Source organism: Caretta caretta, chromosome 27, assembly GCF_965140235.1.
Source record: "Caretta caretta isolate rCarCar2 chromosome 27, rCarCar1.hap1, whole genome shotgun sequence".
Taxonomy (NCBI): domain Eukaryota; kingdom Metazoa; phylum Chordata; order Testudines; family Cheloniidae; genus Caretta; species Caretta caretta.
In genome coordinates, this window is record NC_134232.1 from 12216930 (window position 1) to 12243575 (window position 26646).

The window sequence follows — 26646 nt, forward strand, 5'->3', positions numbered from 1 at the left end:
TCTTTTAGGTATAATTTTAAAAGTTGCTTAAAGTAAATGGGTTCATTTCTGACTCCCATTTGCACTAATTTTAGAATAACCCAGCAGTAAGCGACTACAGAGCAATAATCATCTGCCAAAGGAAAACATTTTATAGAGCGTGGTCAATTCAAAGAGAGTACTTAAATCAGCTTTGCAAAACTGTCATGAAAATTTGCTCTCTCAGATACAAAGTATATTTGCCTGACCTCACAGAATCATAGAAGGTTAGGGTTGGAAGGGACCTCAGGAGGTCATCTAGTCCAACCCCCTGCTTGAAGCAGGACCAAGCCCCAATTTTTGCCCCAGATCCCTAAAATGGCCCCCTCAAGGATTGAACTCACAACCCTGGGTTTAGCAGGCCAATGCTCCAACCACTGAGCTATCCCTCCCCCCCATCTCTCATAAAATGTAGAAAAACCCTAATTAAATGTCTCACATTGCTACCCTCAGCCTCCAAATAATGCCCCTTCCACCCATGAACACACAATTGTGTCACTCAGCATTGCAAAGGTTTTTGCCTGCTTATCAGAACAACAGTTTTATTTGTGGATGTAAAATACTCATTTTCAACATAATGGGGGAAGGGACATTTTTATGATGGTTTTCCATGGCTGCTGTAACCTACTGCACTAATTGCTAATTGGCCCCAACTCATGAATTGACAATGCTCTCTGCAATTAGAATCTGACTCATTTCCAGAAAAGAGGGTTAGGAACAAGAAAAAGCCTAGTCAGATATACACACCTGTACCTATGCCCATTACTCTGCATATATGTACAAAATCCCAGAGAAATATTTTATTCTATTACCTGCATCTTGTTTGAGTTTTGCTTCAGTTTATTTTTCCTTTCACTCAAGTCTCCGCCTTGCTGACACGTCATTCAAACCTGTGAGCAATTCGGCACATTTCTACAGATATTTCACAGATTAGTTTGGCTGAAACTAACTCCATACACCCTCCTTGCCTATTCCCAAACTGGTGATACTGAATACTAATCAAGCTAAGTCTGTCTCTGGTGTCACTTCACAGAAGTTAGCAGAGTAACTCCACAGGTGAATTTGTTCCCAAGGCCAATTCTACACTATTGATAAAATAGATGCTTTCTCAGGCATCAAAAGAGGTCAACTTGCCCAATTAGTCTAATAATTAGTTACCAGAAATTTGTGTCTGATAACAGTATTAAAAATGGATGCTGGTTTAGGTAGACAACAGGAAGCAGGATCTGGCAAAATGTTAAAAATAGAATATAAGGGTGGAAGGTGTCTCCAGCAAACAGCTTGGTGCAATTTAATACTCTGGGTACAAATGTATTCACAAAGCTAGAAGGCCAAGGAACTCTGTGCTGATATAGAGAAGGCCAGCTCCCTTTCACAGAGTAAGTATCTTTGCAGAAGTCTGTGTAGGTTGTTGGAGAATCCCTCTGTGCATGGGGCAGCTACCCTCTGAGAAGAAGTGTCCTGTGAACTGTTCTGAAAAAGCCCTAGTGAGCCAGCATATCAGCAGGAGGACAGCAAGTTTCATCTCTGCATAAAGTGTTTTTCCAGGGCAGCTGGTGTTCTCTGGATGGAGTGGATGTTGCGTTTGACCCGATCTTCTACAGAGGAAGTGGACGCACTCTCCAGTTTTATGTGGCTGCAGAAGAATTGAATGAGAAAGTAAGTCAGATCATCCTTCTAAATTTTACTCTTTCCAGTAAAGCTTCATTGTTCCTGGACTCTCATGCATGAGCTAGAACAGGAAACAGACTGCTGCTTCCTAATGCAATCTACACTGGAACATTTGAATGACTATAGTTTAGCTTGTGACGGACTAAGTACCATATATGCAGGGTCAGCGTTGCTCTGTATAGATTTTTAAGAGGTTCCCAATTACTCCTCAACCTTCCAAACAGAACTGTTAATTACCAATGTGTCTGTCACGGGAGATTTGGCTGCTTTCTGAGAAGCATACAAGAGGGAAAAGCAATCTGTCCCCAAACCAGGGCAGTGCCCCTCTGGGAACTCAAATGCTACAGCTCATGCTGCAAATTGCGATGTTAGCTACAGACAAGAAGGGATAATTGTGAGCCCTGACGAACTACCTTTAAGACTCAAGCCACATTATTAAACAATATCCTATGCTCCTCCCGCGCCCTCAAGTAACGCGCAAAATTTGTCAACTTGTCTGCTCTGAGAGCAGGAGGGAGGAATCCACCCTCCTCCTTTGGATTCTGCCCAGGAGGATTGTCTGTGGTGACTTTAACCTACTTTGCACCTTCCAAGTTCTGGGCTGCAACAGCCTCCAGCATAATTCAGACAGTTCATGGGGGCTCCCTGGGCTACAGCACTGTGTACTGTAGCCCTGCCTCATACACCACTCCTGCCACACCCCCTATGCCCAGGTCTGTGAGCGGGTCCTCAGAAAACACCTATACAGCTGTCTTCCTCAGATTCCACACTGAGAGAATCCTTCCCCAGCCACTTTACAATGCTCCAACTCTTACCCAGCATAAAGAGCCTAGAGTAGGGGGGGAGATGATGACACCTCACCCCTTGTGTTCACAGATGCCTCTCTCTCATAACACCCCTTACCCTGCACGGTCTGTTATTTCTAGTTAGGGCCCAATCACACAAGCCCTCTGCACATAGACTCCCACAGGAAGTCTGTGTACAGGGAATTTGTGGGATCAGGCCTTGATATTGCACGTTCTGAGAACAAGGAATTATTCTTTATCCGCTTGTAAAACACATGCGGTTCTATAGTGCTCCACAAATAACTTGCACTGAATGACTAGGCAGCCACTGAAGTCTTGCTCACTTTTTTTTTTTTTTAAGAGAATTAGGTTAAAAAAAACATTTAAACTTCCTTAGTTCTACCGTACAACATGGAATCAGACAGCAGAGATGGAGAAGCTCCATCAGGTTCTACCTCATCCCATCCTGCAGCCAGTGCAGGATTATTCTCTACAGTGTTTTTGTCGAGTCTAGTTTTAAATGTCTCACCCGCTGTCTCACCCATTCCCTTGGGGGACTATTCCCTGCGTTTAACTCATCTAGAGGGGTGGGCTAGTGAGACACTCACTGTAGGAATTTCCCATCTCGGGAGCGGAGTTTCTCCAGTTCTTGTTCCCGCTCCTCCTCCTTTCGGTGTTTCCTGACATTGTTTGCTCTCTCCTCTTCCCGCCACTTGGCGTTTTCCAACATTTCCTGACGCTTACGCTCTAGCTCCTCGGCGGAGATCTTTCTGTTGAGAGGCAGAAATAGCGCTGTTCATTATGATCGCTTGCTTCTCCCATCCCCATCTAATGCAGAAGTTATTCATAGCAAGGGACACAATCCACTACATTATTGAACACAGCAATCCCATAGGAGATCTTCCTTGTTTGCTGAGGCTCTGAAGTATGAACATACTCAAGAAGGCCCCTCATTCCTTATAAGACAGAAATGGACAACATCGCCACCCATCTCCTGGATGTTTTCCATAACAGCTGTTTGAGCCTCAAGTTCTTGACAGTTGACACAGCTTTCTTTTGGGCCTTGATTCAGCAAGGTGCTTAAGCACATACTTAAGTGGAATGTCTTTTGATCTTTACTATTTTCCTTCCCTCCATGGCCCAATGAATCCAAGACTTTTTTGTTTTTTAAACTGATTGGTAAGAGGACACCAACAAGGGCATCACGTTAGCCTGATGGCCTTGATATAGAATGCTTCTAGCTACCAGTCTGTGGGATAAAACGACAACTTCACATTCGCCCCCGCAGGCTGGTACATGGCAGCTGAACAACTGGTAGCCAGGAAGAGAACATGCATCACAGTGGGAAGCAGTACGAGATGGTAAAATACAACACACTCGTAAATACCAAACACGGTTTGGACTGTTCACTTGACCTGCTGTTGTCCAGTCCATTCTAGTTAATATAATTATGTTTTTGCATTACTCACTGCCTATTATTTTAGGATCAGCATGGGCAGCTTCCTTATGAAGGTGCCAGATGTGCAACATTTTGCCTACCTAGTATACCCTGAAGCATGCTGTCGTCGGTATCCTTTTTTAGGGGAAGGGCTCCTAGCCCTTTCTTTTTCTTTCCTGTCCACCCTGGTGCTGTACCTGTAACCCAGGAAAGAATTTTTAATAACACATGCACATAATATCAAGTTTCAGAGTAACAGCCATGTTAGTCTGTGTTCGCAAAAAGAAAAGGAGGACTTGTGGCACCTTAGAGACTAACCCATTTATTTGAGTATAAGCTTTCATGAGCTACAGCTCACTTCATCGGATGCATACTGTGCAAAGTACAGAAGATCTTTTTATACACACAAACCATGGAAAAATGGGTGTTTACCACTACAAAAGGTTTTCTCTCCCCCCACCCCACTCTCCTGCTGGTAATAGCTTATCTAAAGTGATCACTCTCCTTACAATGTGTATGATAATCAAGTTGGGCCATTTTCAGCACAAATCCAGGGTTTAACAAGAACATCTTGGGGGCAGGGGGTAGTAAAAAAACAAGGGGAAATAGGTTTCAGAGGAACAGCCGTGTTAGTCTGTATTCGCAAAAAGAAAAGGAGTACTTGTGGCACCTTAGAGACTAACCAATTTATTTGAGCATGAGCTTTCGTGAGCTACAGCTCACTTCATCAGATTCATCTGATGAAGTGAGCTGTAGCTCACGAAAGCTCATGCTCAAATAAATTGGTTAGTCTCTAAGGTGCCACAAGTACTCCTTTTCTTAAGGGGAAATAGGTTACCTTGCATAATGACTTAGCCACTCCCAGTTTCTATTCAAGCTTAAGTTAATTGTATCCAATTTGCAAATGAATTCCAATTCAACAGTCTCTTGCTGGAGTCTGGTTTTGAAGTTTTTCTGTTGTAATATCGCAACTTTCATGTCTGTAATTGCGTGACCAGAGAGATTGAAGTGTTCTCCAACTGGTTTATGAATGTTATAATTCTTGACATCTGATTTGTGTCCATTTAGTCTTTTACGTAGAGACTGTCCAGTTTGACCAATGTACATGGCAGAGGGGCATTGCTGGCACATGATGGCATATATCACATTGGTGGATGTGCAGGTAAACGAGCCTCTGATAGTGTGGCTGATGTTATTAGGCCCTGTGATGGTGTCCCCTGAATAGATATGTGGGCACAGTTGGCAACGGGCTTTGTTGCAAGGATAGGTTCCTGGGTTAGTGGTTCTGTTGTGTGGTATGTGGTTGCTGGTGAGTATTTGCTTCAGGTTGGGGGACTGTCTGTAGGCAAGGACTGGCCTGTCTCCCAAGATTTGTGAGAGTGTTGGGTCATCCTTCAGGATAGGTTGTAGATCCTTAATAATGCGTTGGAGGGGTTTTAGTTGGGGGCTGAAGGTGACGGCTAGTGGCGTTCTGTTATTTTCTTTGTTAGGCCTGTCCTGTAGTAGGTGACTTCTGGGAACTCTTCTGGCTCTATCAATCTGTTTCTTCACTTCCGCAGGTGGGTATTGTAGTTGTAAGAATGCTTGATAGAGATCTTGTAGGTGTTTGTCTCTGTCTGAGGGGTTGGAGCAAATGCGGTTGTATCGCAGAGCTTGGCTGTAGACAGTGGATCGTGTGGTGTGGTCAGGGTGAAAGCTGGAGGCATGTAGGTAGGAATAGCGGTCAGTAGGTTTCCGGTATAGGGTGGTGTTTATGTGACCATAGTTCATTAGCACTGTAGTGTCCAGGAAGTGGATCTCTTGTGTGGACTGGACCAGGCTGAGGTTGATGGTGGGATGGAAATTGTTGAAATCATGGTGGAATTCCTCAAGAGCTTCTTTTCCATGGGTCCAGATGATGTCATCAATATAGCGCAAGTAGAGTAGGGGCGTTAGGGGACGAGAGCTGAGGAAGCGTTGTTCTAAGTCAGCCATAAAAATGTTGGCATACTGTGGGGCCATGCGGGTACCCATAGCAGTCCCGCTGATCTGAAGGTATACATTGTCCCCAAATGTAAAATAGTTATGGGTAAGGACAAAGTCACAAAGTTCAGCCACCAGGTTAGCCGTGACATTATCGGGGATAGTGTTCTTGACGGCTTGTAGTCCATCTTTGTGTGGAATGTTGGTGTAGAGGGCTTCTACATCCATAGTGGCCAGGATGGTGTTATCAGGAAGATCACCGATGGATTGTAGTTTCCTCAGGAAGTCAGTGGTGTCTCGAAGATAGCTGGGAGTGCTGGTAGCGTAGGGCCTGAGGAGGGAGTCAACATAGCCAGACAATCCTGCTGTCAGGGTGCCAATGCCTGAGATGATGGGGCTTGAATAGAGACTGGGAGTGGCTAAGTCATTATGCAAGGTAACCTATTTCCCCTTGTTTTTTCCTACCTCCCCCCCCCCCACATTCTTGTTAAACCCTGGATTTGTGCTGGAAATGGCCCAACTTGATTATCATACACATTGTAAGGAGAGTGATCACTTTAGATAAGCTATTACCAGCAGGAGACTGGGGTGGGGGGAGAGAGAACCTTTTGTAGTGGTAAACACTCATTTTTTCCATGGTTTGTGTGTATAAAAAGATCTTCTGTACTTTCCACAGAATGCATCCGATAAAGTGAGCTGTAGCTCACGGAAGCTTATGCTCAAATAAATTGGTTAGTCTCTAAGGTGCCACAAGTACTCTTTTGATTTTTACATAATATCCACATACCTCTAGTCCTTTTCTGTAGCAACCAGATATCTAACAGACCACAAGGACTATCGCTGGCGTTTTGAAATAAGAGCTCTCCTATAGTTCCAGGCACATTATCTGTCACATTCAGCAGAATGGATGTTCATTTTAAAAATTAATTTTTAGACTAACTTTATTTTCATGGTTTTTTTTTCTTATAGTTTTATTTTTACCCAACGTAAGTTTTTTGCACCAGCAGGGAATAACTAGTATCCAAGGTTTATCAACACTTCATGACTGTGGAAGTAAAGATTCATAACAATAATTGCTTCATATATCCTTTTTCAGAGCATCTCGCCATACCAAATACTTTGTTAAAGCCACTGACATCATATTAACCCTCAAAACATATTTTAAAAGGACACTATCCACTTCAAAAAAAAAAATCACACACTGCCTGAATTTTATTTTATTATTTTTAAAACAAAGAGCCCCTAAAATGACTATAACAGAAAGAGATTCAAGAGGGGAAAAAAGTTCCTCCGGTTGCTTATTTTGTGCATTTGGCTGCACTTTGAGTAAACTTGCTTTCACTGGTTCCCCAAATAGTTGCTCTCCCCTTTTGCTTGTTTGTATGGGTCATTTTTATTCACAGCAACAGGAGGGGAAAAAAAACTTTTTAAAAGAATACAAAAAGTGAGAGTGGCAAGGAGACTGGGGGCTGAAACTATTTTGTAAAAAACGGATGAGATTCTAAATTGTCAATGTCCCTTTAACAATCTATTTTAGGGTTTTCTACGGTCACCTATCCTCTTCGTATCTGAGCCCTTCCATGTAACACTGATAGCAAGAGCAAAGTCCTTAGTGGATTTCATGGAGTCTCTGGCAGTTCTCCCTTTATGGGGTCACAACTCTGCTTGGATTCGGGATTTTGATTAAGATTTTATTAAACTTCCTTTTTGTGGGGAAGGGGTTAATAGGTGTTTAGAAGTAGAAGGGAGTGTCAGTGTTGTGAGAATATTTGGAAAAACTTTCCACCATAAGAATGATTAAATTTAAACAACTTTTCTCTGTAAATTTTAATTCAGGGTGAATCTCACCCTACCCTGTCTCCCCTTGTTCATTTCTGAGATAAAGAGATAATTCAAGGATTACAATTTATTTACTAAATCTAATTAAATCCTTCCCAAGCCCTGTTTGTGGTTTGGGAGATCTCTACAACAGCTACAAAGGCAGCCCCTTGAACAGATGATACAAAGCCAGGCATCTGTCGGTCCACCAACTTTAATTTCAAGTCATTGGGATAAAGTCATGTGAGAAATTAAAGCTGCAGAAACGTTAGGAAAGAGTTACAAGTAGGCTGATGAGGGAATAGGAGGAATTTTGCTGCTGAGCATTCAACTTACTTCTGAGAATTCCCCCCGGGAGAGAAGCCATGCATACCCTTTATTTTAATCTATTTCCAAGTGAAGATTTCACACTCACTGTTCACCATGCCTAGGCGGAGATCTTGACCTCCTGTGCTCCGACTCTTCCTCCCCTGTACTCTTCTTGCCAGTGCCTCTCTTAGGAGACCCAGACTGGCTCCTTGACCTAGCGCGGTCTCGGTGTTTGTGAGTGGCTCTTTCCTGGCCAGCAGCTGGAGAGCGCCGAGGCCTGTGATTGTGGTCAGGGTCTCTACTCTGGAATTAGGAAGAGAACATCCTTCAACAGAGAGCAATTAAAAGCACAAGGCTCATGGGAGCCCCGGCATGGTGCTGGTGAGGCAGAAAGAACTAGGCTAGGCAAAGTGCATGCATGTATGGGACAGAGGCAAAAGGCATCATCTACAACTCCATCCATTCACAAGAAGGTCTCTCTGTACATGAAGTTGATGATGAAGTGGGTTTTAGTCCACAAAAGCTTATGACCAAATAAATTTGTTAGTCTCTAAGGTGCCACAAGGACTCCTTGTTGTTTCTTCTCTGTCCACAGTCTACTGCAGAGGTTTTAGACATATTAAACATATATTTCTATAGGGCCTTGAATCCCAAAGCACTTACTGCTACACACAGAGCACCAAAAATACAGCCACTTCTGGCGTGGCATGCAGCAGCTAACCAGAACAGCAAGGGGACAAGAAAATTTGGCTAAAAAAAAAAAAGAACCAGGGCAAATCCTTGCTCTTATGAAAACCCCCCCTAGATCTTTAGCAGCCACACAAGGCACACAAGAACTTGGTTTTTAAGGCCTTTTCTGGAGGACAAGGGGTGAAATCCTGGATCCAGTGAAGTCAATGGGAGTTTTATCCTCGTCTTCAATGGAGCCACTCTATCACCCCAGGTGCTTAAATAGCATGGTATAAAGTCAGACAAACATATGACCCTGGCACAGTAAACTGAATGGAACTGGTCTTATCCACCTGGGAAGGCAGGGTGCTGGAACAATTTGTACAGTGGGGGGGGCTGAGAGCCATTGAACCAAAACTGCAAACCCTATATATGACAGAAACCACTTCAAGTCAGGGGGTGGGACAGTACCCCCAGCACTCCTAGTTCCATCACCTATGTTGGAAGGACAAAATCATTGATGGGACTTGAATCTCTGGTCCCAGTGGGAGCTTACCCACAAAACCACCTCATTTCTCACAGTCCTCTTCCAGAGCCTAAAACCACTACGTAATCTCTAGAGCCACGCTTTCCCAACAGCTACATGGGCACACTCTACAGACAGTAAATTGTGAGAAGCACATGTGCCTACCTGTAAGCCATACCCTGGGACTTTGGGATGAAAAGGTTCCCAAGAACTATCCATCTTCTTGGATCTAAAGGGAAAAATTAAAGTACAGTCTTTGGAGTGGAAAAACTTAATACAATCTCTCTTTCTATCCACTGCACCCATGAAATCTTTCAGAGTTTATCCAAAAGTCGAACATGACAGGTACGTATTTGGAGTGTGTATTCCCAATTTGTTTTTCCCCTACAGGAAATATAAAAAATAATAAAATGTAGTCCCCCTCCATGATACTGGCCGTTCGTGTATCATCCCACCAAATCACCATATTATAACTAAAAATAACACAGTACCACAACATGATCCGAGTGGTTTACAAAAGCAGAATAGGACATTCTTAAATTATAAGCTTTTTGGGACAGGGAAAGAGAAGGTAAATGAAAAGCACAGGAAATGAGACAACAGGCCAGGGATGGGAGGGTCAGTTGTGCAGAGACTGATGAAAAATATCAGATTCATAAAAATCGGGTTTAAAAAGGAATTTGAAGGGGGGGGACTGACAGATGAGAAGGAAATCATTCCAAGTATAGGGGCCACATGAGAGCCCTGAAGCAGGGAACAAGAGAGCTTGAATGGAGTAATAAAACAAGAGGACTGGAAAAGTATAGGAAGTGAGAGCAGAGATGTAGGTGGTGGCAAAATTGGGCAGGGCCAGGCTAAGGCCCCCAAATGTACCTCGCTCGGCTCTGCTCATCATCGCTGCTGATGCTTTCGCTACTAGAACTTTGATGTCTGCGTTTCTTGTGCTTCTTTTTCTTCTCCTTCTTCTTCTTCTTTTCCTTTCTTTCCAAGCTGCTCTGCAACTATAATGCCAAAAACCAAATTCGGTACTGATCATTGCTGCTCACACGCGTGTTAGACAGCCACCGTCATGGGAAGCTGCACAAAGATTAGATTCTGTATGGAAAGAGTCTCAGGCCAACACACACTTTGCAAAATCTCTTCTGAAGGGGCAAGGGACTCTTATTATAGAGCCCACCTGAGTCCTTCTCACGGTCTGTGACTTAGTATAGCTGATCTGTGACAAGAGAATTGAGAATTAAAATAATTTGTTACAATAATGTAACAAATAAGTGAAAAGGGAAAGATAACATGGCTCAGGGATTGTTGGGTTTTTTTTTTTAAACAATTGCTGAGAAACTTTCTATATGAAAGAGCTTATTTTGTTCTTACCCAAAAGTAGGCAGGGAATAGAAAAATCCCTCTCTCTAAAGCAGTGGTTCTCAACCAGGGGAATGTTTACCCCCAGGGGGTACGCAGAGGTCTTCCGGGGGTACATCAACTCAGTTAGATATTTTCCTAGTTTTACAACAGGCTACATAAAAAGTACTAGTGAAGTCAGTATAAACTAAAATTTCATACAGTGACTTGTTTATACTGCTCTATAGACTATACAGTGAAATGTAAAGTACAATATTTATATTCCGATTGATTTATTTTATAATTATATGGTAAAAATGAGAAAGGCAGCAATTTTTCAGTAATAGTGTGGCTGTGACACTTGTATTTTTATATCTGATTTTGTAAGCAAGTAGTTTTTAAGTGAGGTGAAACTTGGGGGTACACAAGACAAATCAGACACCTTAAAGGGGTACAGTCGTCTGGAAAGATTGAGAGCCACTACTCTAAAGTGTGTTTCTTCTGGACCCCAATTCTGCTCTCACTCAATTCAACGCAAATTCTGCTTCTGATTTCTGTTAAAGAATACATACCAGTTCTTTGATTTTCTTCATTTTTACAGGATTATTCAAAACTTCTCTTTTTTTCTCTTCCTCTCTTTTCCTAACGAAAATAAGTGACACTGGGGTTTTCGAACAACATTAATAACATCAAAGATGAAATATTAATTCAAAGCACAAATCAAGGCCTGATTCTGTAATCGTTTATGCACGTACTTAACTTTAGTACCAGGAGTTGTCTCATCGAAATCAATGGGGCTATTCAAGGCAGCAAAGTTAAGCACGTGTGTAGTGGCTGGACTGGGGCTTAAGCAGACTTTGTAAGTGTGACCATACAGATCCAACTGTAGGATCGGGGCCTTTGGGTTTTTTTTGTTTTTTTTTCCCCAACTTGAAATGCTGAATAGCAAGGTCAATCAAGAAACTGTTTTATGTCCCTGTGTAGATTGACTCCACGGTTCCATCAAGTCCTGTCTTAGGAACTGACTTGTCCCAATGCCATCCATCCTGGCTGAGGCACTGGTGAATGTCTGATATCTCAGCCAAGAGCAATATATATGTAATGCAACCAGACAATTGCAAAGCCTTGCCCAGGGGAAGTAAAATTCTTTCTAGAGTCACAGAGCAATCGGTTTACAATCTGCAGCATGAGACACAGCACTCCTTTGCACGCATAACTATGATTGTTGGTCACAAAATTATCCAGTCTCTTTCAAAATCCAGCTGCAGGATTTAATTCTATGCAACTCTGATACAATCATTTATACCAGAGCTAGATGCAAAATTACAGCCTTGTAGAAAATGCAGCCTCTGTTTCCTACTGATGCATTTAGAATTTACACCTTCTTACTGGAGGGCATCAACTGCTTAAAATCCCACACAGATTGAGCTACAGCATGGGCAGCAGGATGCATCTTGGGCCCCCATCCTGCAAACACCTCAGGCCATGAGTAACTGTCTGGATGTGGGTGGTCTCACAGACCTCAATGGGACCATTCAGACATGCAAAGTTACTCACATGCTTAAGTGATCTGGCCCTTATCCTGGAAAGCAAATGAGTGCTTAGTATTCACAAGTTTGAAATTAAAAAAAAACCACACAAGAGAAGCTTGGAAAGGGGACACACACACACACACACCCCCCACCACAAATGTATGTTCAGAGCTAGATTATTAATAGTGTAACATTTAGGAAATAAAGAACTAAAAAGATCTCTAGACAATCTTCAGTTTTTGGAAAAACCTTAAGTCAAATTGTACCTTGCTCAAATCCTCTTGCTTAACAGAACACAGCAAGAACAGAAAAAAAAGACTCCAAGCACAGCATGCAACATCTCTGAGAGTCAGCAGAAAAATCTAAACCATTGCAAGCCAATCAAATCAAACATTAGTATTACAGATGTGCTTTGCAGTCTCAACCAGGTCCCTATTGTACTGTACAAATTTATAGTAAATGACAGTCTCTACCCCAAATAGCTTTGAGTCTGAAAGACAAGACACAACAGGTGGATACAGGAAACAAGTGGACAGGGGACGTATGGGGTGACAAACAGACTATGAGTCTTAAAACAGACGAGCTGTGTGCCGTTCTTGGCCAATCGTCAAGCAATGATCACAACTCCCTACCTGCCTAGGTTAATTGTCCCGATCAATATCACATTTAGTACCTTATCATGAAAAGTGGATCCTCCCGGATTTTGCTTGCCATGTCTAGGACAGAATTGGCACCTGTGGGGGCAAAAATGGAGCCTGGGAGAAGTCCTGTTTCAGTGGAACAACCTGCCTCTTTGTCTTCCATCTTCTCAAAGACGTATTTGTCCACAGGGCGGCCCATCAGATACTCTTCTCTGTTCACCATACCCCCGGGACCCTGGTACATCCAGTCCAACTTCTCTTCTTTTTTCCTATTTCAAGCAAAAACTCCATGTTACTTTATCTTCCTTCCAAGCAGCTCTAAAGTTTCACTTTTCTCTGCAAAGACGAGCAGAAATGCTTTAGAGTAAGCCAACCTTAAACCCCTCTCTTGGGCGCTGCTCCTGCAAAAACCTACGCAGGGGCTGAACTTTACATGTGGCGAATAATCCCATTAATGTCAATAGGACCATGCACAGGGTGGAAAGTTAAATCCCCATGTATATTTTTTACAGGATTAGGGCCTTAGAACTTAGATGGACGGGACATATTAGGACTTAGTCTTTTCCATCTCTCTGTCACAGCAGGATTATTCTCTACACTCCAGTCTTTGTCCATTCTTAAATGACAACCACAGGCAATTCCACAGAGTAACTGATCTCATCGCTCGGAAATTTCTCCCAGTGTGGAATTATATGTCACAGCTCTAAGATACATGGACAGCTCTGTTCTAATCAATACCAGAAGTAATTGTTGGCCCATTATAACAAGCATCTTCATTTTTTTATGGCACCCACAGTTTATAATGTGACAGCCAGGAGAGTTAATTATTTGGTAGCTGCGACTCAAGTCCTAAGAGAAATGTGTTACTAGAATGTCCCCATTCAGAAATTCCTCCTGGTGACATAAAGTACTTCAAGTACAAATGATGCACACAGGATTTTCAAGGGACAAAACCACACACACACACAGTCTAGCATAAGACTCAGCCTAACTCTTACTTGACTGCTCCCACATCCTCCGCATAGCGCTGCATTTCCTCCCGGGCTCGCTCCTCCCGCAGCTCCCGCTGCAGCTCCTCAATCTTCTTCCGCTCAGCTTCATGTTTCTGCTCTGCCTTCCACACCTTCTCCACATTGCGCAGAGTCTGGGGATGCCAGCTCTTCTTCAGATTCTACAGAGAAGAGGAACCAGTACAAGCAGTTTAGAATGCTAATATCCCAGACCCACAAAACCTCTCCGCGACATAGGAACACAAGCTTCTCACAAGGGGCGCCAGGGGAATGAATCAAAGGGGCACAGAAGTCATATTTTAACAAATATTTCCTCATCTACTTTCTGAATGCTTTCGATTATTAGTATTGAAGGCAGATTAGTGAGCAAATTTAGGGACTGCTCCTGCATTCCACACACACATTCAAGTCCCCCAGCCTTCAGTGGGAGCTGTAATCATGCAAGAAAAGCAGGCGTAGGTCTTTACCTTGGGGGCGGGGGGCATTTCAATCAGATTGGCCAATAAAAACAGACAAATCAGTTTCATTTTCACCTAAACCAGCGCTTGGAGTGCCTGAGCAGCAACCAAGCCGCAGCTTTTAAATCAGCTGAAAAAAAAATCTCAACGGTTTAAACATCAAAGTGTGGGCTTAACTTTGCTTTCTACTTTTGGGGTTTTATAAAACTACTGTGTTCTTCTGGGGTCCCTTTTCCCCAAGACACTGGTATTTGTTTACCACCTCAATTTAACAAAGGTAGGGTTGGTTTGTGTTTTAGGCCGAGAGTTAGGGAATCATTATTTATTATCTGAATTGTGGTAGCACCTCGGGGTCCCAGCTGTGGACCAGGGCCTCGGAAACACAGAGCAAAAAGCCAGTCCCTGCCCCAAAGAGATTACACTCAAAGAGATTACAAAGCGTCGCAAGCCCTTTCCTCTCACTCTTGCCCCACAGAACCAAATTTGAGCCCTGATCCTGCAAACACGTAGGCGTGTGTTTACGGTTAAATTCAAGCCCCCGGCTCCGGGGCAACTCGCTAGCTTACACTGAAGCCCCTACGCCAACCCTTGGCGAGATGGGGGTGGGTGCTGGGCGGGTTCAAAAGCCCCTTTAATGCCGGCCTGGTGCTCTGGATAGCAAAGCGAGCTGCACAGGTGCTAAGGGCGACTATGAAAAGAGGCCACCGCCATGCAGCTGAGTGTCCCTGAGTTACCCCGGGAATCTCTCCATGGCTTGAGTCCGTACAAACAAACGGCGGGGGGGGTGCACCATAATGGCAACGGCTATTCAAAATAGACCCCCCCCCACAGAAACACGTATACTTCAAAATACAGGGCCCCCCCCCCACAGAAACACGTGTATTTCAAAATACAGGACCCCCCCCCACAGAAACACGTGTACTTCAAAATACAGGACCCCCCCCCCCCACAGAAACACGTGTACTTCAAAATACAATCCCCCCCATTGCAGACAACGCCTCTCCCCCCAGAACTTCCCTATGGGGGGGCTGAGGACCCCCCCCATTTAACCCTCCACCCCAAATCCCCCCAGGCAAACTCTAGGGGGATCCAGGCTCCCAAACCCCGGGGGGCTGCCGGGGGCCAAGCCCCAGATCGCCTCGCCCCGCCCCCCCCTCACCAGGTCTCCGCCCCCCATCACGGCGGAGGCTCGAGCTCGCCCCGCTCCCGGGCCCGGCCGCGCGTCAACTCCCGGCGCCGGCTCCTTCCCCGCGGGGCCCCGGCTGATGGCGCCACTTCCGGCGCCCCGGCCCGGCCCGGCCTAAGAAGGAGGGGCGGGGTTTGGGGAGGGGAATGAAGGGGGGGGCAGGTTTGGGGAGGGGACCCAATGGGGGGGCGCTATGGGCCTGGGAAGTGGGGGGGTAGGGCTTGGGGATAGGGCAATGTGCCTGGGAAGGGGAGGCAGGTTTAGGGAGGGGACCCAGTGGGGGGGGGGTGCTATGGGCCTGGGAAGTGGGGGGGCAGGGCTTGGGGATGGGGCTATGGGCCTGGGAAGTGGGGGGGGGCAGGTTTGGGGAGGGGAATGAATGGGGGGGCAGGTTGGGGGAGGGGACCCAATGGGGGGCGCTATGGGCCTGGGAAATGGGGGGGCAGGGCTTTGGGATGGGGCTATGGGCCTGGGAAGGGGGGGGGCAGGTTGGGGGAGGGGACCCAGTTAGCCAAGATGGTCAGGGATGTAATTCCATGCTCTGGAATTAAACCTCTGACAGCCAGAACCTGGGACTGGATAATGGGATGGATCACTCGATAAATTGCCATGTTCTGTTCATTCCCTCTCAAGCATCCAGTATTTGGCACTATTGGAAGACAGGATGCTGGGCTAGATGGACAGGTGATCTGACCCAATATGGCCAGTCTTATGTTCAGTGGTGGAGAATCCATCACAACCCTATGCAACTTGTTCCAATTGTTAATTACTCTCACTATTAAAAATTTGTACCTTATGTCTGGTTTTAGAGTAGCAGCCCTGTTAGTCTGTATTCGCAAAAAGAAAAGGAGGACTTGTGGCACCTTAGAGACTAACCAATTTATTTGAGCATAAGCTTTCGTGAGCTACAGCTCACTTCATCGGATGCATAAAGTGGAAAATTGGTTAGTCTCTAAGGTGCCACAGGTACTCCTTTTCTTTTTACCTTATGTCTAGGTACTACAAATTGTCTCCATTGATTGGAATAAAAGATACCTTAGATGCTGGTTTTCAAAATAAATCTAATAAATCTAACATATTTAAGAAGGAGCTTTTAATAACTTCCAGTTGTTTGTTCCATGTACTCATCAGATTGTAGCATCACAATCTTAAAGAGGCACAGCCCAGAGTTAGAAAGGTGTCTTGTATCTTTACATTCATTTTAAGCATTGCCATTTTGAGCAACTCCTGAACACATTGGAATGGTCAGAAATATAACAGTGTATCTGAACCTGAGACCTAATAAATTCACCTTTCTTTGTATCTGAGACTTCTGCAGAAGATCGGAAAAAGCAGTCTTTGTTCGGGGGGTACCTATGCATTTGAATGAGCGACCTCTTACTCTGAAATTAAATGCCTCACGACTGAACTATACCCTGCTTTGCCAATGGTAGATAGGAATCAGTGATCTTATTTATGGTAATCATCCCTGAACCATTTAAATTTTTATTATTAAATGTATTTATTTGTGCTAACACCCACTTTATGCTGGTTGCTTTCCAAACAGCTCTTCCTCCAAAGAGCTTCCAGTCTAACAACAGATGTCAGGGAAGAGGAATAACAACAGGCAATTCATTTACAAATCACTCAGCTCCAGTATAGGCAGCATGGGAAGGGCAGGCCTTTAAAAGGGGACTTACATTTGGCCGGGATAGCAGACAAGCTCAAAATGGTCTTCCCATTTATAGAGGCAAAAAGAAAAGGAGGACTTGTGGCACCTTAGAGACTAACAAATTTATTTGAGCATAAGCTTTCGTGAGCTATTATCAGCAGGAGAAAATACCTTTTGTAGTGATAATCAATATGGCCCATTTATACAGTTGACAAGAAGGTGTGAGATTGGAGGTTTGTTATTGGAGATTTGTTATTGACTTCAGTGGAACCAGGATTTCACCCAATATATTTAAGGAGCTATTGTAATAAGTTCCAGCTGATTATTCTATTTGCTTCTATTTTCGTAACCACAAATTATTCTTGAAACCAATTATTCTTAACTAGGCTGTGCATACAAAAATCTCTTTTAGCTCTTAGTCAATAGCATGTTTACTGGCGGGGGTATAGCTCTGGGGTACAGCATTTGACTGAAGATCAAGAGGCTCCCCAGCCCAAATCTGGGTGACCCCCTTCACCAGTTTTTCTTTTGCTGACCCTTCAGAGTTCATCCTTGATGTTCCTCCACCTCACTAAAAAAGTATTCTACCAAAAATCAAATGATATGTTACTGAATCCCGCCCAAGCCCCTCTAACATACCTCGTCCCAACCTACATCTTACAGTGAATCTCCTGATGAAGAATGTGAGTAAAACATTTTCAACCATCGGCCCACGTACATCATCTACTGTTCTGGAGCTGTGTATTAATTATTCAATTAATTATTATTACAATAGCACCTAGAGGTTTAAGACCAAGAACATCAGGGCCCCATTGTACCAGTGGCATTTTTAAAACATATTTTTAAGTAGGTGTTTAACTACCCAATGTCAAATTCCTGCAGTTTTCCATTCAGTAGAAATACTGATATTGCCCAGAAATTCATATTTTTGTTGTTTAGTTTGAGTGATTTTAAACAAATAATGGGTCATTTTGATCGTGGATACGAACAGGTGTTGAGTATCTTGAGGTTAAATTTTGTAACTCTGTGCAAAATGTGAACTTACTAAAACAGTGCTAGTTTACAGACCCATTGTTTTTTGGTTTTTTTTCTTCCAAAAGTAGATAAATAAAAGAGGAGGGATATCTGGATTTGAACCAGGAACCACTTGATCCGCAGTCAGATGCTCTAACCACTGAACTAAAACCCCTTTGTCTATATTATTAATTTGATGGAGATAATTTCATATTAATTAATGGTCATGCTCTGACTCTGAAGCCATATAATTCAGTTCCGCAATATGAAATACACTTTAATTAATGTCCATGTTTCCATTAAGGATTCCCAGATTGTTACTCCACTTTCCACTCATGGCCTATATCTTTTGTCACTGGCTGAAACCTAATCAAAGAAAGATCAGTCCACAGTGACTGCAAAAAAAGTAAATATTTAACTAATATGTCTTTGTTTTGATTAAAACTTTAAGAAAAAGGGGGCACCCGGATTTGAACCAGGGACCTCTTGATCTGCAGTCAAATGCTCTACCCCTGAGCTATACCCCCACCTGCTGAAAAGAAAGGTGACAGGTAAGTCTAGTTACGGATACTGGTTTTGTCACATTGTTATTCACTACTTCTTGTAATAGGTTCGTTATACTCATTATGCCAGTAGCTATTTCACAGATTCATTCACCTGTAATTATTTCTCATACTGCCCACACAAACTATAATTCGTTTTCATTTTGCATTTAACCCCCCCCCAGTCTTACTGCAGTTGGAATTGGGTTCACTTGGGCCAAGGTAATAAAGTTCTAGCTCCAATTCTCTCTGAGTTCTGTTCTGACATAAAAATCTCTCTTCTTTTCAATGGCTTGTGTTTGCTTTCTCATGGCCAGCACACCTTGAAACCACACAAGCCGTATTTAATAAGCTGGCAAAACACCCGCCTCCAACAATCCTTCACCTGTGATTACACCATTATAATAGCTACTTCTGTAGCAACCTGACTGAGGGAAATGCCAGCGTGTTCTGCCCCAGAAATAGCTGCAATTAGACACCACAAAAATAACCTCAGGTAAGCTTACAGCAAGGAAATGAAGAAGGTGATGTGGATGAAAAAGGAGTTTACTGGAGCAGAATGTAATGAGTCAAATAGAATAAAGCAAAGGAAGGGAGAGATGAGAATCACAGTTATGATTATTATAAAAAAATGTCAAGCTATAATACCCCTCTCCTTCATACATCATTTGTTTTCTTAGATTGCAAGTTCCTTGAGGGCAGAGATTTGTACAATGCTCAGCTCTAGGGGTTCCTGACTTTGAGGCTCTGGGCCCCACTGCAATGAAAGAAAAAGTAAGCACCTTCACCCCCAGAAGCACAGTCTGGTTGAAATGTACCAGATGTCATTTGGATCAGTTCATTTCTTCCAGCTCCCTTTATAATACCAGACCCTGAGCCTGCAGCTGCATCTGCCTACATGGAGCCCCAGGGAAGTTCACGGGGATCTATACAACTGCAGGGTTCTGCACATATTGCTGTAGCTGCAGGATCAGGGCCTGACAGGTGACCAGCTGGATGTCTCTGTGCTGCTCGCTCACTCCAGCCAAACAACCGGGCTTCTTCTCTCGGTGTGACCTCTCTAATTAGCAGCAAGGGCTGTTTTATTTTCACAGAACTTCAGGTCTGAGAGGCTCAAAATGTCTACACAGGTGCTCGCAGTGTAATGGTGGGAGATCCCCCCCCGCTCAATGCTAGCGTAGACAAGGCCCATATAATCCCTGGCCTTGTTTTTACGCTATACAAGAAGCCATAGCATCCATAATGCAGAGCATCGCCTAATTAGGCCTTGCCCAGCTTTGCAACATGCATAACACAACCTAGAACCTCTGGGGAGTTTAGATCGCACCACCCCCTGCCCTGGGGTAGCTTCAGAGTCCATGGAGCCCCAAGTGAGACTACATCACCCTGCTCACCGGGGGCCTGGGTTAACACCCCTAGTGCCCTAAATGGAACTAGATTACAACACTCCCTTGGGCCAGCCTTAAAGCTCTTCAGCACTGTACTGCCACCACCCGACCCTGCTGCTGAATCGCTCAAAAGCCTGCCCATGTCATTGCACATGCGGGGCCGGGGCAACAGAGAGCAAAACACTCCAAACCAAAACAACTCAACAAACATGAGGCAACCACTCAAAGGGCCCTCCAGGTAGGGGCCTTGTCTTCATCTCTCTGGGTACTATAAAAATATTAACTGCTTCTTCTCCCCAGGGCTTGAGCCCACCAGTTGTCACCCACCTGGCCAAACAGGAAGAATGTATTTTCCCATTTCTCTCCTCCCTTAATGCTCTGTATACATGAAGATCTGTTCTCAAATACATGTGTTTTATTATCTATCTAGGCTCTTCTATAAATAGAGATGAAAGCATCTTGTACTGCAGGTAGTATCTTCCCCGTCTCCCTGAGGATGAAGGTCTGGGCTGTCTGAATAGATTCTCCTCTGAACACATGGGGAAGCCCATGCATGATCTAGTCATCCTGCACTATCACCTGGCATCAGTCAGCCTAGTTCCAGAGCAGCTGGTAAAAGCAGGAGCCCAGATGCTGCATCAACAGCGCGTCTCCTAGGCTAATAAATCACCCATAACAACAAGCTGTTAAAATAGAACAAGTGAGAACAAATATTTTATTTTAGTTCCCATTTCTTACTCCTAATCAGTGTCTCCAGGTCTCCATGGCACCCAGAGGGGCTGGCACCAGGGCATATGAGAAGCAGCTCGTTCGGCATCAGTGGAGCGGGAACACGGTGACTTCACCGAAGCAGGACGAATTCACCCGCAGGTCCGGGGTGTTGCGACGGTAGCCGAAGCGTCCGTTGTAGCCCTTCATGGGCTTCACATCTGCCAGGAAGCTGTCGTGGCCGCCCACCTGCTCAGAAGAGTGGCCTGTGGGGAAGAGAGTTGGCCCCATCAGTCTTTATCTCCCCCTCCTTTCCAGCTGTGCTCCATCCAGCCACTCACACAGGCCACTGAGTGAACTCGGACTGGTGTGCAAGCTACACACAAGCTCAGTAGCCTTGTCGATGCTAGGGAACCTTAGTAAAAATCCCCCACCAGTGCTTAACACCTGTTCAGCTCCGCCACTGGCAGCTGGGTGTCCTGGTGGGCCCAGGCCAGTGGCTGCTGGCAACAGTTAGAGCAGTGTGTGGATTGGACCTGTCCTAAGTGTGAGATGCCAGAGACTGAGATTCCGTGGAGGTGCAATTCAGAGGAAAGATGGATAAAGCCAGCTTGATGCTGTCTGGATGCTGAGCACGAAACAGCCTGGGGGGTTGCCCTAAGTTACAATAGTTCTCCCAAGACCCAGAACTTGTGGGGTGAGGACTGGGGACTCAAGTAGTGCCACCTATGAAGGCCCAAAGCAGGGCCCACACCAAGGGTATTCTCTGCCATCCCCTTGTGGGTTGTTCATGACTTCTGTACTCTCTGCTGCAGGGGACAGGACAAGATAAGATCAGGCCCAGGGCTCCCAACTTTGCTAACTCCTGAGACGCAGCGGAGCCTAGTAGCTACAGCGCTAGCCTGGGACTTACAAGACCTGGGATTCTAGTCCCAGCTCTGCTGCTGGGTGATCTTGAGCAAGTCATGTCCTGTCTCTGTGCCGTAGTTTCCCATCTGTAAAACGGAGGTAAATGATAGCAACCTCCTTTGTGAAGTGTGTTGAAATTGATGGATAAAATACACTATTATATTTATTTAACAGTAAGGAATTTTTGCCAAGTGATGCTGTGGAATGCAGCTTTGTCGACGCTTACAATTTTATCATCTGGATTTTTGCATAAAGCCCCAGTTCCTGGAATCAAGTGATTATACAAAAAACTCAGCTTTCCTTTAAAAGGAATATAAGTTTCTAGCCTTATGACTGAGGAGAAAAGCTTGAAAACGTGACACCTTTATCCCAAATTTTATGAAACCAGAAAGCACGTTAGTAATAAAAAAGAACCCAATATTTATTATTCTTTTAAAATCTCATGATTCTTAACCCAATAGGTGATACATAGAGTAACTGATGATTGGAGAAGAGCTTATTGAAGGGAGTCTTACCTGCACCTGCCCAGTTCCTCCTGTTCAGGTACCTCTGCCCTGGCCCATAGATGTGGAAATAATCCACTATCCAGCCATCCCTGGATGTACCACCTCGGTGCTGGGGCAAGTCAGAGAAAGAACAAAAACTCAGAGCAAAGCCAGATTTTGGCTCATCCCTAAATCCCAACATGAAGAGTCTCATTGATGTCAATGGCAAAGTTCCCATTCACTTCATTAGCATCGGATCAGGACCTAACAAACCAGGTATCTGACTTTGTTCTGTCTCTAAAGACACATGGACGGCTGTTACTACAGTGTGAAAATACACTACGTTTAGAAACAGCTCTGAGTATGCACTCATAACGTATCTGGGGTGCATGAAAGCAGGGTATTTATTGTTCCAGAGTCCAAAGCTATGCAATCTTGCTGCTGTGCAAAATATCTTTAATCAATAATAGCTAATGAGATGAAATACATAAAATCTTGGATATATCCAGAGAATTCCCTGTAAAGAGACCGGGCCAGATTCATTGCTGATGTAATTCTAGTGACTTAAATCTGGCACCAGGTTGTGCAGCATTAGCTAGCTAATGTTTGTAGAGCTCTTTGCAAGTGAAAGGTGCCCTAATTCTGCAGCCAGACCTGCTAGCACGGACCTCAGTGCAAGTGTGGAGTCCCTTATGGTGGCTTCAGGTGTCCACGCTAGCAGATCTGACTGCAGGAACCAGGTCTAAGTTATTTATTAAGCACCAACAGTGTTTCACATTGTACAAAGCACAATGAAAGCCACAATGGGCATTATAGTCATATATTCGAAAGCCAGAAGGGACCACTGTGATCATCTACTCTGCCCTCCTGAATGTATATTTGTTTAGCTTCAGCTTCCAGCCATTGGATCTTGCTATATCTTTATCTGTCGGACTGAAGAGCCCATTATCAAACTTTTTGTTCCTCACATAGGTACTTATAAACTGTGACCAAATTACCCCTTAACCTTCTCTTTGTTAAGCTCTTTAATGCAGTGCATATAAAAGCAAAGGGTTATTATTTCAAAAGTTTTCTATGAAGCATCAGTGAGATTTTAAAACACTAAATTGAGAAGAAATGCAATTTCAGTTAGCTGAAAAGAATATGAATGAGCATTACATCTCTGGTTTCAGAGTTGCAGCCGTGTTAGTCTGTATTCGCAAAAAGAAAAGGAGGACTTGTGGCACCTTAGAGACTAACCACCATGGCTTGGGTAGCACTGACCTTCTGTAAGCAGCATAGATAGCAAGAGGACAAGGTCTGCGCAGGCAGATCATGTGTGACTATGGTCGCTTGCCCTGTATATTTTTCTTTAAAAAATAAATTTCACACAGACTGCAACAGTCATTTGCTTTCTGATCAAAACATTTCACAAATAATTATTTTTTTAAACTGATCTGATATTAAGCAACCAAAAAAAAGATCCCAGCTGCATAAAGAACCACAAGATCACCGTTATTTAGAGATTATCCCTTTCCCACACCCACCTTCAGCTGGAATTCTAAATGAGATGGAGCTAGAATTCTTAAGCAGGGAGAACACTATGCTAGGGAAGAGGAGTGAGAGGTATGTATGATGTAGACTGCTGTCCACTATTGGCTGAGGTAATACCACATCGTTCCTTGAATTATAACCACAGTGTTTCATGCCACAGATCTGCCTGTTATTCTACCAAAATCTGGACATCAACATTTCATCAACTGTGTCATTTTCAGGACCCAGATAAATTTGTCCATCTATGGTTCTGTTTTCTCTTTAAATGGCTAATTTTTGCTCATCCATGACTTTCCTTCTCCCTTTCCTACTTGCTGGTTTAACCATGTATGGTGTTTTCATTCTGACATCACAGTTCACTGAAAATGACACAAGAACCATTGTGAGGTCAGAAAGAGCAAGGATCTCAAAAATCTAAGCAGAGGAAAAGGTGAAATTTGAGGGGGGGAAGAGGATGGACTTCTCTTGCTCATAATAAAGTTAATTACAGGTCCATTTTATTATTATTTTTATTGCCTGGGAACCCCTGTCATGGCCTGGAGGGTACAAACAGGCCACAAAGACAACCCCTGAATCCAAATAGTTTACAGTCTAAGGTACATGTAGTTTTTAGTTCAGAATTTGGTTAGAAATGTGTCAATTGAATGTGCAACTGCAAACTGGGAGGGTGGGAATTCTCAATCTTTCCACAAAGAAACGAACCATCTTCTTTCACCAACCGGCTTCCCGATAAGTCCACATTTTTGATCAATCAACAGGCCGCCTGCTTTGGAGGCAAACTGAGTAAAATTCTGTCTCCTTTGAGCCACCTAAAAGCCCAGACACGTTTTTGCCCTTACAAATAAAACCATTTTTTGGTCATAGAAACAGAATCATGAACTAAGATGGTAGCTACACAACCCACTGGGGACAGAAGAAGCAGGACTGTCCCCTGGCTACTGGCTCCCCCTGTGTGTGGTTCATTCTTTTCAGCACTCAGGCGAGCTAAGCAGTTATCTACTTGCCAGCCAGAGCCCCGAAATTCCCAACCCTGGGGGGCTCATCGAGCCGGGCTGTCGCCACAGGCCGCCGCACGCTACCTGCTCCGTGTTCTTCAGCAGGGACTTGACAGCGGGGGATGCGAAGTAGCTTGCGGCGTGGCCATCCAGCTGGGCGTTGTAAGGGGGCAAGGCAGACCACAGCTTGGGCGGGATGTGCGTGTAGCTGCCGGCCAGCGTGTCCACGGCCACCCCGTCCAGGATAAAGCCCTTCTCCCTCTGCAGACACCTCCTGCTGAGACAAGCCATGCTGAGCAAAGGCAGGACCCCCGATCCGGCGCCAGACTCGGCTCCTTGTGACCCCCCAGGCCCTTGCCGCCGCCTCCCTCCCTCTCTCCCCCGGCTACCTGCATTGTTACGTTCGGGCGCCGCCCCTGGCGAGCCTCCCCAGAGCCGGCTGCAGGGCAGCTGCCCGCCCTGGCTGGGAAAGGAGGGGCCGAGGCCTCACCCATCACCCCCCTCCCTGGGGGGGGTGGGGGGCCACAGCCCCGCCCATCATCAGCCCCACAGCAGCGGGCCCCGCTGCACTGCAAGGCCGGCTCCCGGCCGAGTCGCTCCATCGCGCCACGTGGGGCTGGGCTCGATCAGCTGTTCGCCAGCCGCAGGCGGCGGGGGCTGTCACCGGAGGCGGCCGGTTTGTTTGGGGGCAGATTAAAGCGACCCGGGGCGAGGTTCTGCCTCCCCGCCCCCCTTTTCTGCCATGCGTCCACCGCCTGCGGGGGAGTCTATCCCACCTCCGGCTGCCCCGTCCGGCAGCCGGGCTCCTCCGCCAGCCGGCCCCTCGTGCTCACGGCGAGCCCGCCGGGGACCCGGGGCCAGCAGCAAATTGAAACAGAATCGGCCATTTACTTGCAGACCTTGCAGGGAGCGCAGCGAAGGGCTGCCCCGGGAAGGGAGTTAGGTAAGGGCCGAACCGACAAAGCTCGACAAAAGCCAAACTTTCAGCGTACAGTACTATTGCATGGGGGAAAAGGGCTTTCCCGCTCCCCCCCAGGCCATGGTAAAGTGAGGTGAAGCCCTTAACGCTTCCTGGGGGGAGGAAACCCCACCCCTATGCCTGCTCCCAGCAGGCCCGTTTGTGTGTGCTGAAAAGTTACATCAGCTGCGCCTCACTAAGAGTCAGGGGTGTGAAAATGTCACACCCGTGGTCAAAAAGAAAAGGAGGACTTGGGGCACCTTAGAGACTAACCAGTTTATTTGAGCATGAGCTTTCCTGAGCTACAGCTCACTTTGTCGGATGCATACCGTGGAAACTGCAGAAGACATTATATACACACAGAGACCATGAAACAATACCTCCTCCCACCCCACTCTCCTACTAGTAATAGCTTATCCAAAGTGACCACTCTCCTTACAATGTGTATGATAATCAAGGTGGGCCATTTCCAGCACAAATCCAGGTTTTCTCACCCTCTGCCCCCACCCCCACCCCCACCCCCACACAAACTCACTCTCCCGCTGGTAATAGCCCATCCAAAGCGACCACTCTCCCCACAATGTGCACGATAATCAAGGTGGGTCATTTCCAGCACAAATCCAGGTTTTCTCACCCTCTGCCCCCACCCCCACCCCCACACAAACTCACTCTCCCGCTGGTAATAGCCCATCCAAAGCGACCACTCTCCCCACAATGTGCACGATAATCAAGGTGGGTCATTTCCAGCACAAATCCAGGTCTTCCCCCCCACACACACACACACTCACTCGCCTGCTGGTAATAGCTCATCCAAACTGACCACTCTCCTTACACTGTGTATGATAATCAAGGTAGCTATGTGGACATAATACCCCCCGCTGTAGATGCAGCTATGTCAACAGACAAGCGCTTCATTCAACATAGGGCTCGTCTACCCCAGGCAGCTTTTAGGGACACAGCCTCTTTGTTGCTAGAAGTCAGAGTGTGAAAACGCTCTTTGTCAGGACTTTTGCAGGCAAAACACTTCCAGCCCTGTCGACAAAGCCGCATTCACACTCCCACTTGCCTCGGCAGAACTTTTGTCTTTCGTGGGGGGCTTTTT

At 45.2% G+C, this 26646-nt stretch overlaps 1 protein-coding gene, 1 long non-coding RNA gene and 1 other non-coding gene across 4 annotated transcripts; 1 reads left to right on the forward strand and 2 right to left on the reverse strand.

Annotated features, from left to right (window-relative positions):
- Positions 1–532: 532 nt before the first annotated feature.
- On the reverse strand, positions 533–24877 carry CWC25 (CWC25 spliceosome associated protein). 2 transcript variants are annotated; one of them, XM_048830485.2, is made up of 10 exons: positions 15335–15458; positions 13706–13878; positions 12740–12976; positions 11107–11176; positions 10070–10197; positions 9362–9425; positions 8108–8304; positions 4014–4109; positions 3083–3244; positions 533–1654 (listed from the first exon to the last, which is right to left on the reverse strand). In XM_048830485.2, the coding sequence occupies exons 1-10, from the start codon at positions 15350–15352 to the stop codon at positions 1540–1542; spliced, it is 1260 nt and encodes a 419-aa protein (XP_048686442.1). In that variant the 5' UTR covers positions 15353–15458; the 3' UTR covers positions 533–1539. The 2 variants fall into 2 exon arrangements, 1 of the variants encoding a protein (XP_048686442.1); XR_007353863.2 differs by lacking the exons at positions 533–1654; positions 3083–3244; positions 4014–4109; ... (4 more) ...; positions 12740–12976; positions 15335–15458 and adding exons at positions 20695–20930; positions 22089–22188; positions 24671–24877 and having other exon boundaries at positions 13702–13878.
- On the forward strand, positions 16345–19439 carry LOC142070173 (uncharacterized). Its single transcript, XR_012666171.1, has 3 exons — positions 16345–16819; positions 18478–18577; positions 19249–19439. It is a non-coding gene; the product is annotated as an uncharacterized LOC142070173 (long non-coding RNA).
- Positions 18482–18553, reverse strand: TRNAC-GCA (transfer RNA cysteine (anticodon GCA)). The gene has a single exon. It is a non-coding gene; the product is annotated as a tRNA-Cys (tRNA).
- Positions 24878–26646: the final 1769 nt, after the last annotated feature.

Bases quoted from the DNA above. Each gene is read 5' to 3' on its own strand.
- CWC25 (XM_048830485.2), bottom strand. The intron at 11,177-12,739 runs GTACTAAATGTG...TATTTTCGTTAG, and splicing joins GATCCACTTTTCATGATAAG to GAAAAGAGAGGAAGAGAAAA. The intron at 9,426-10,069 runs GTACATTTGGGG...TTTTCCCTTTAG, and splicing joins GATGAGCAGAGCCGAGCGAG to ATCCAAGAAGATGGATAGTT.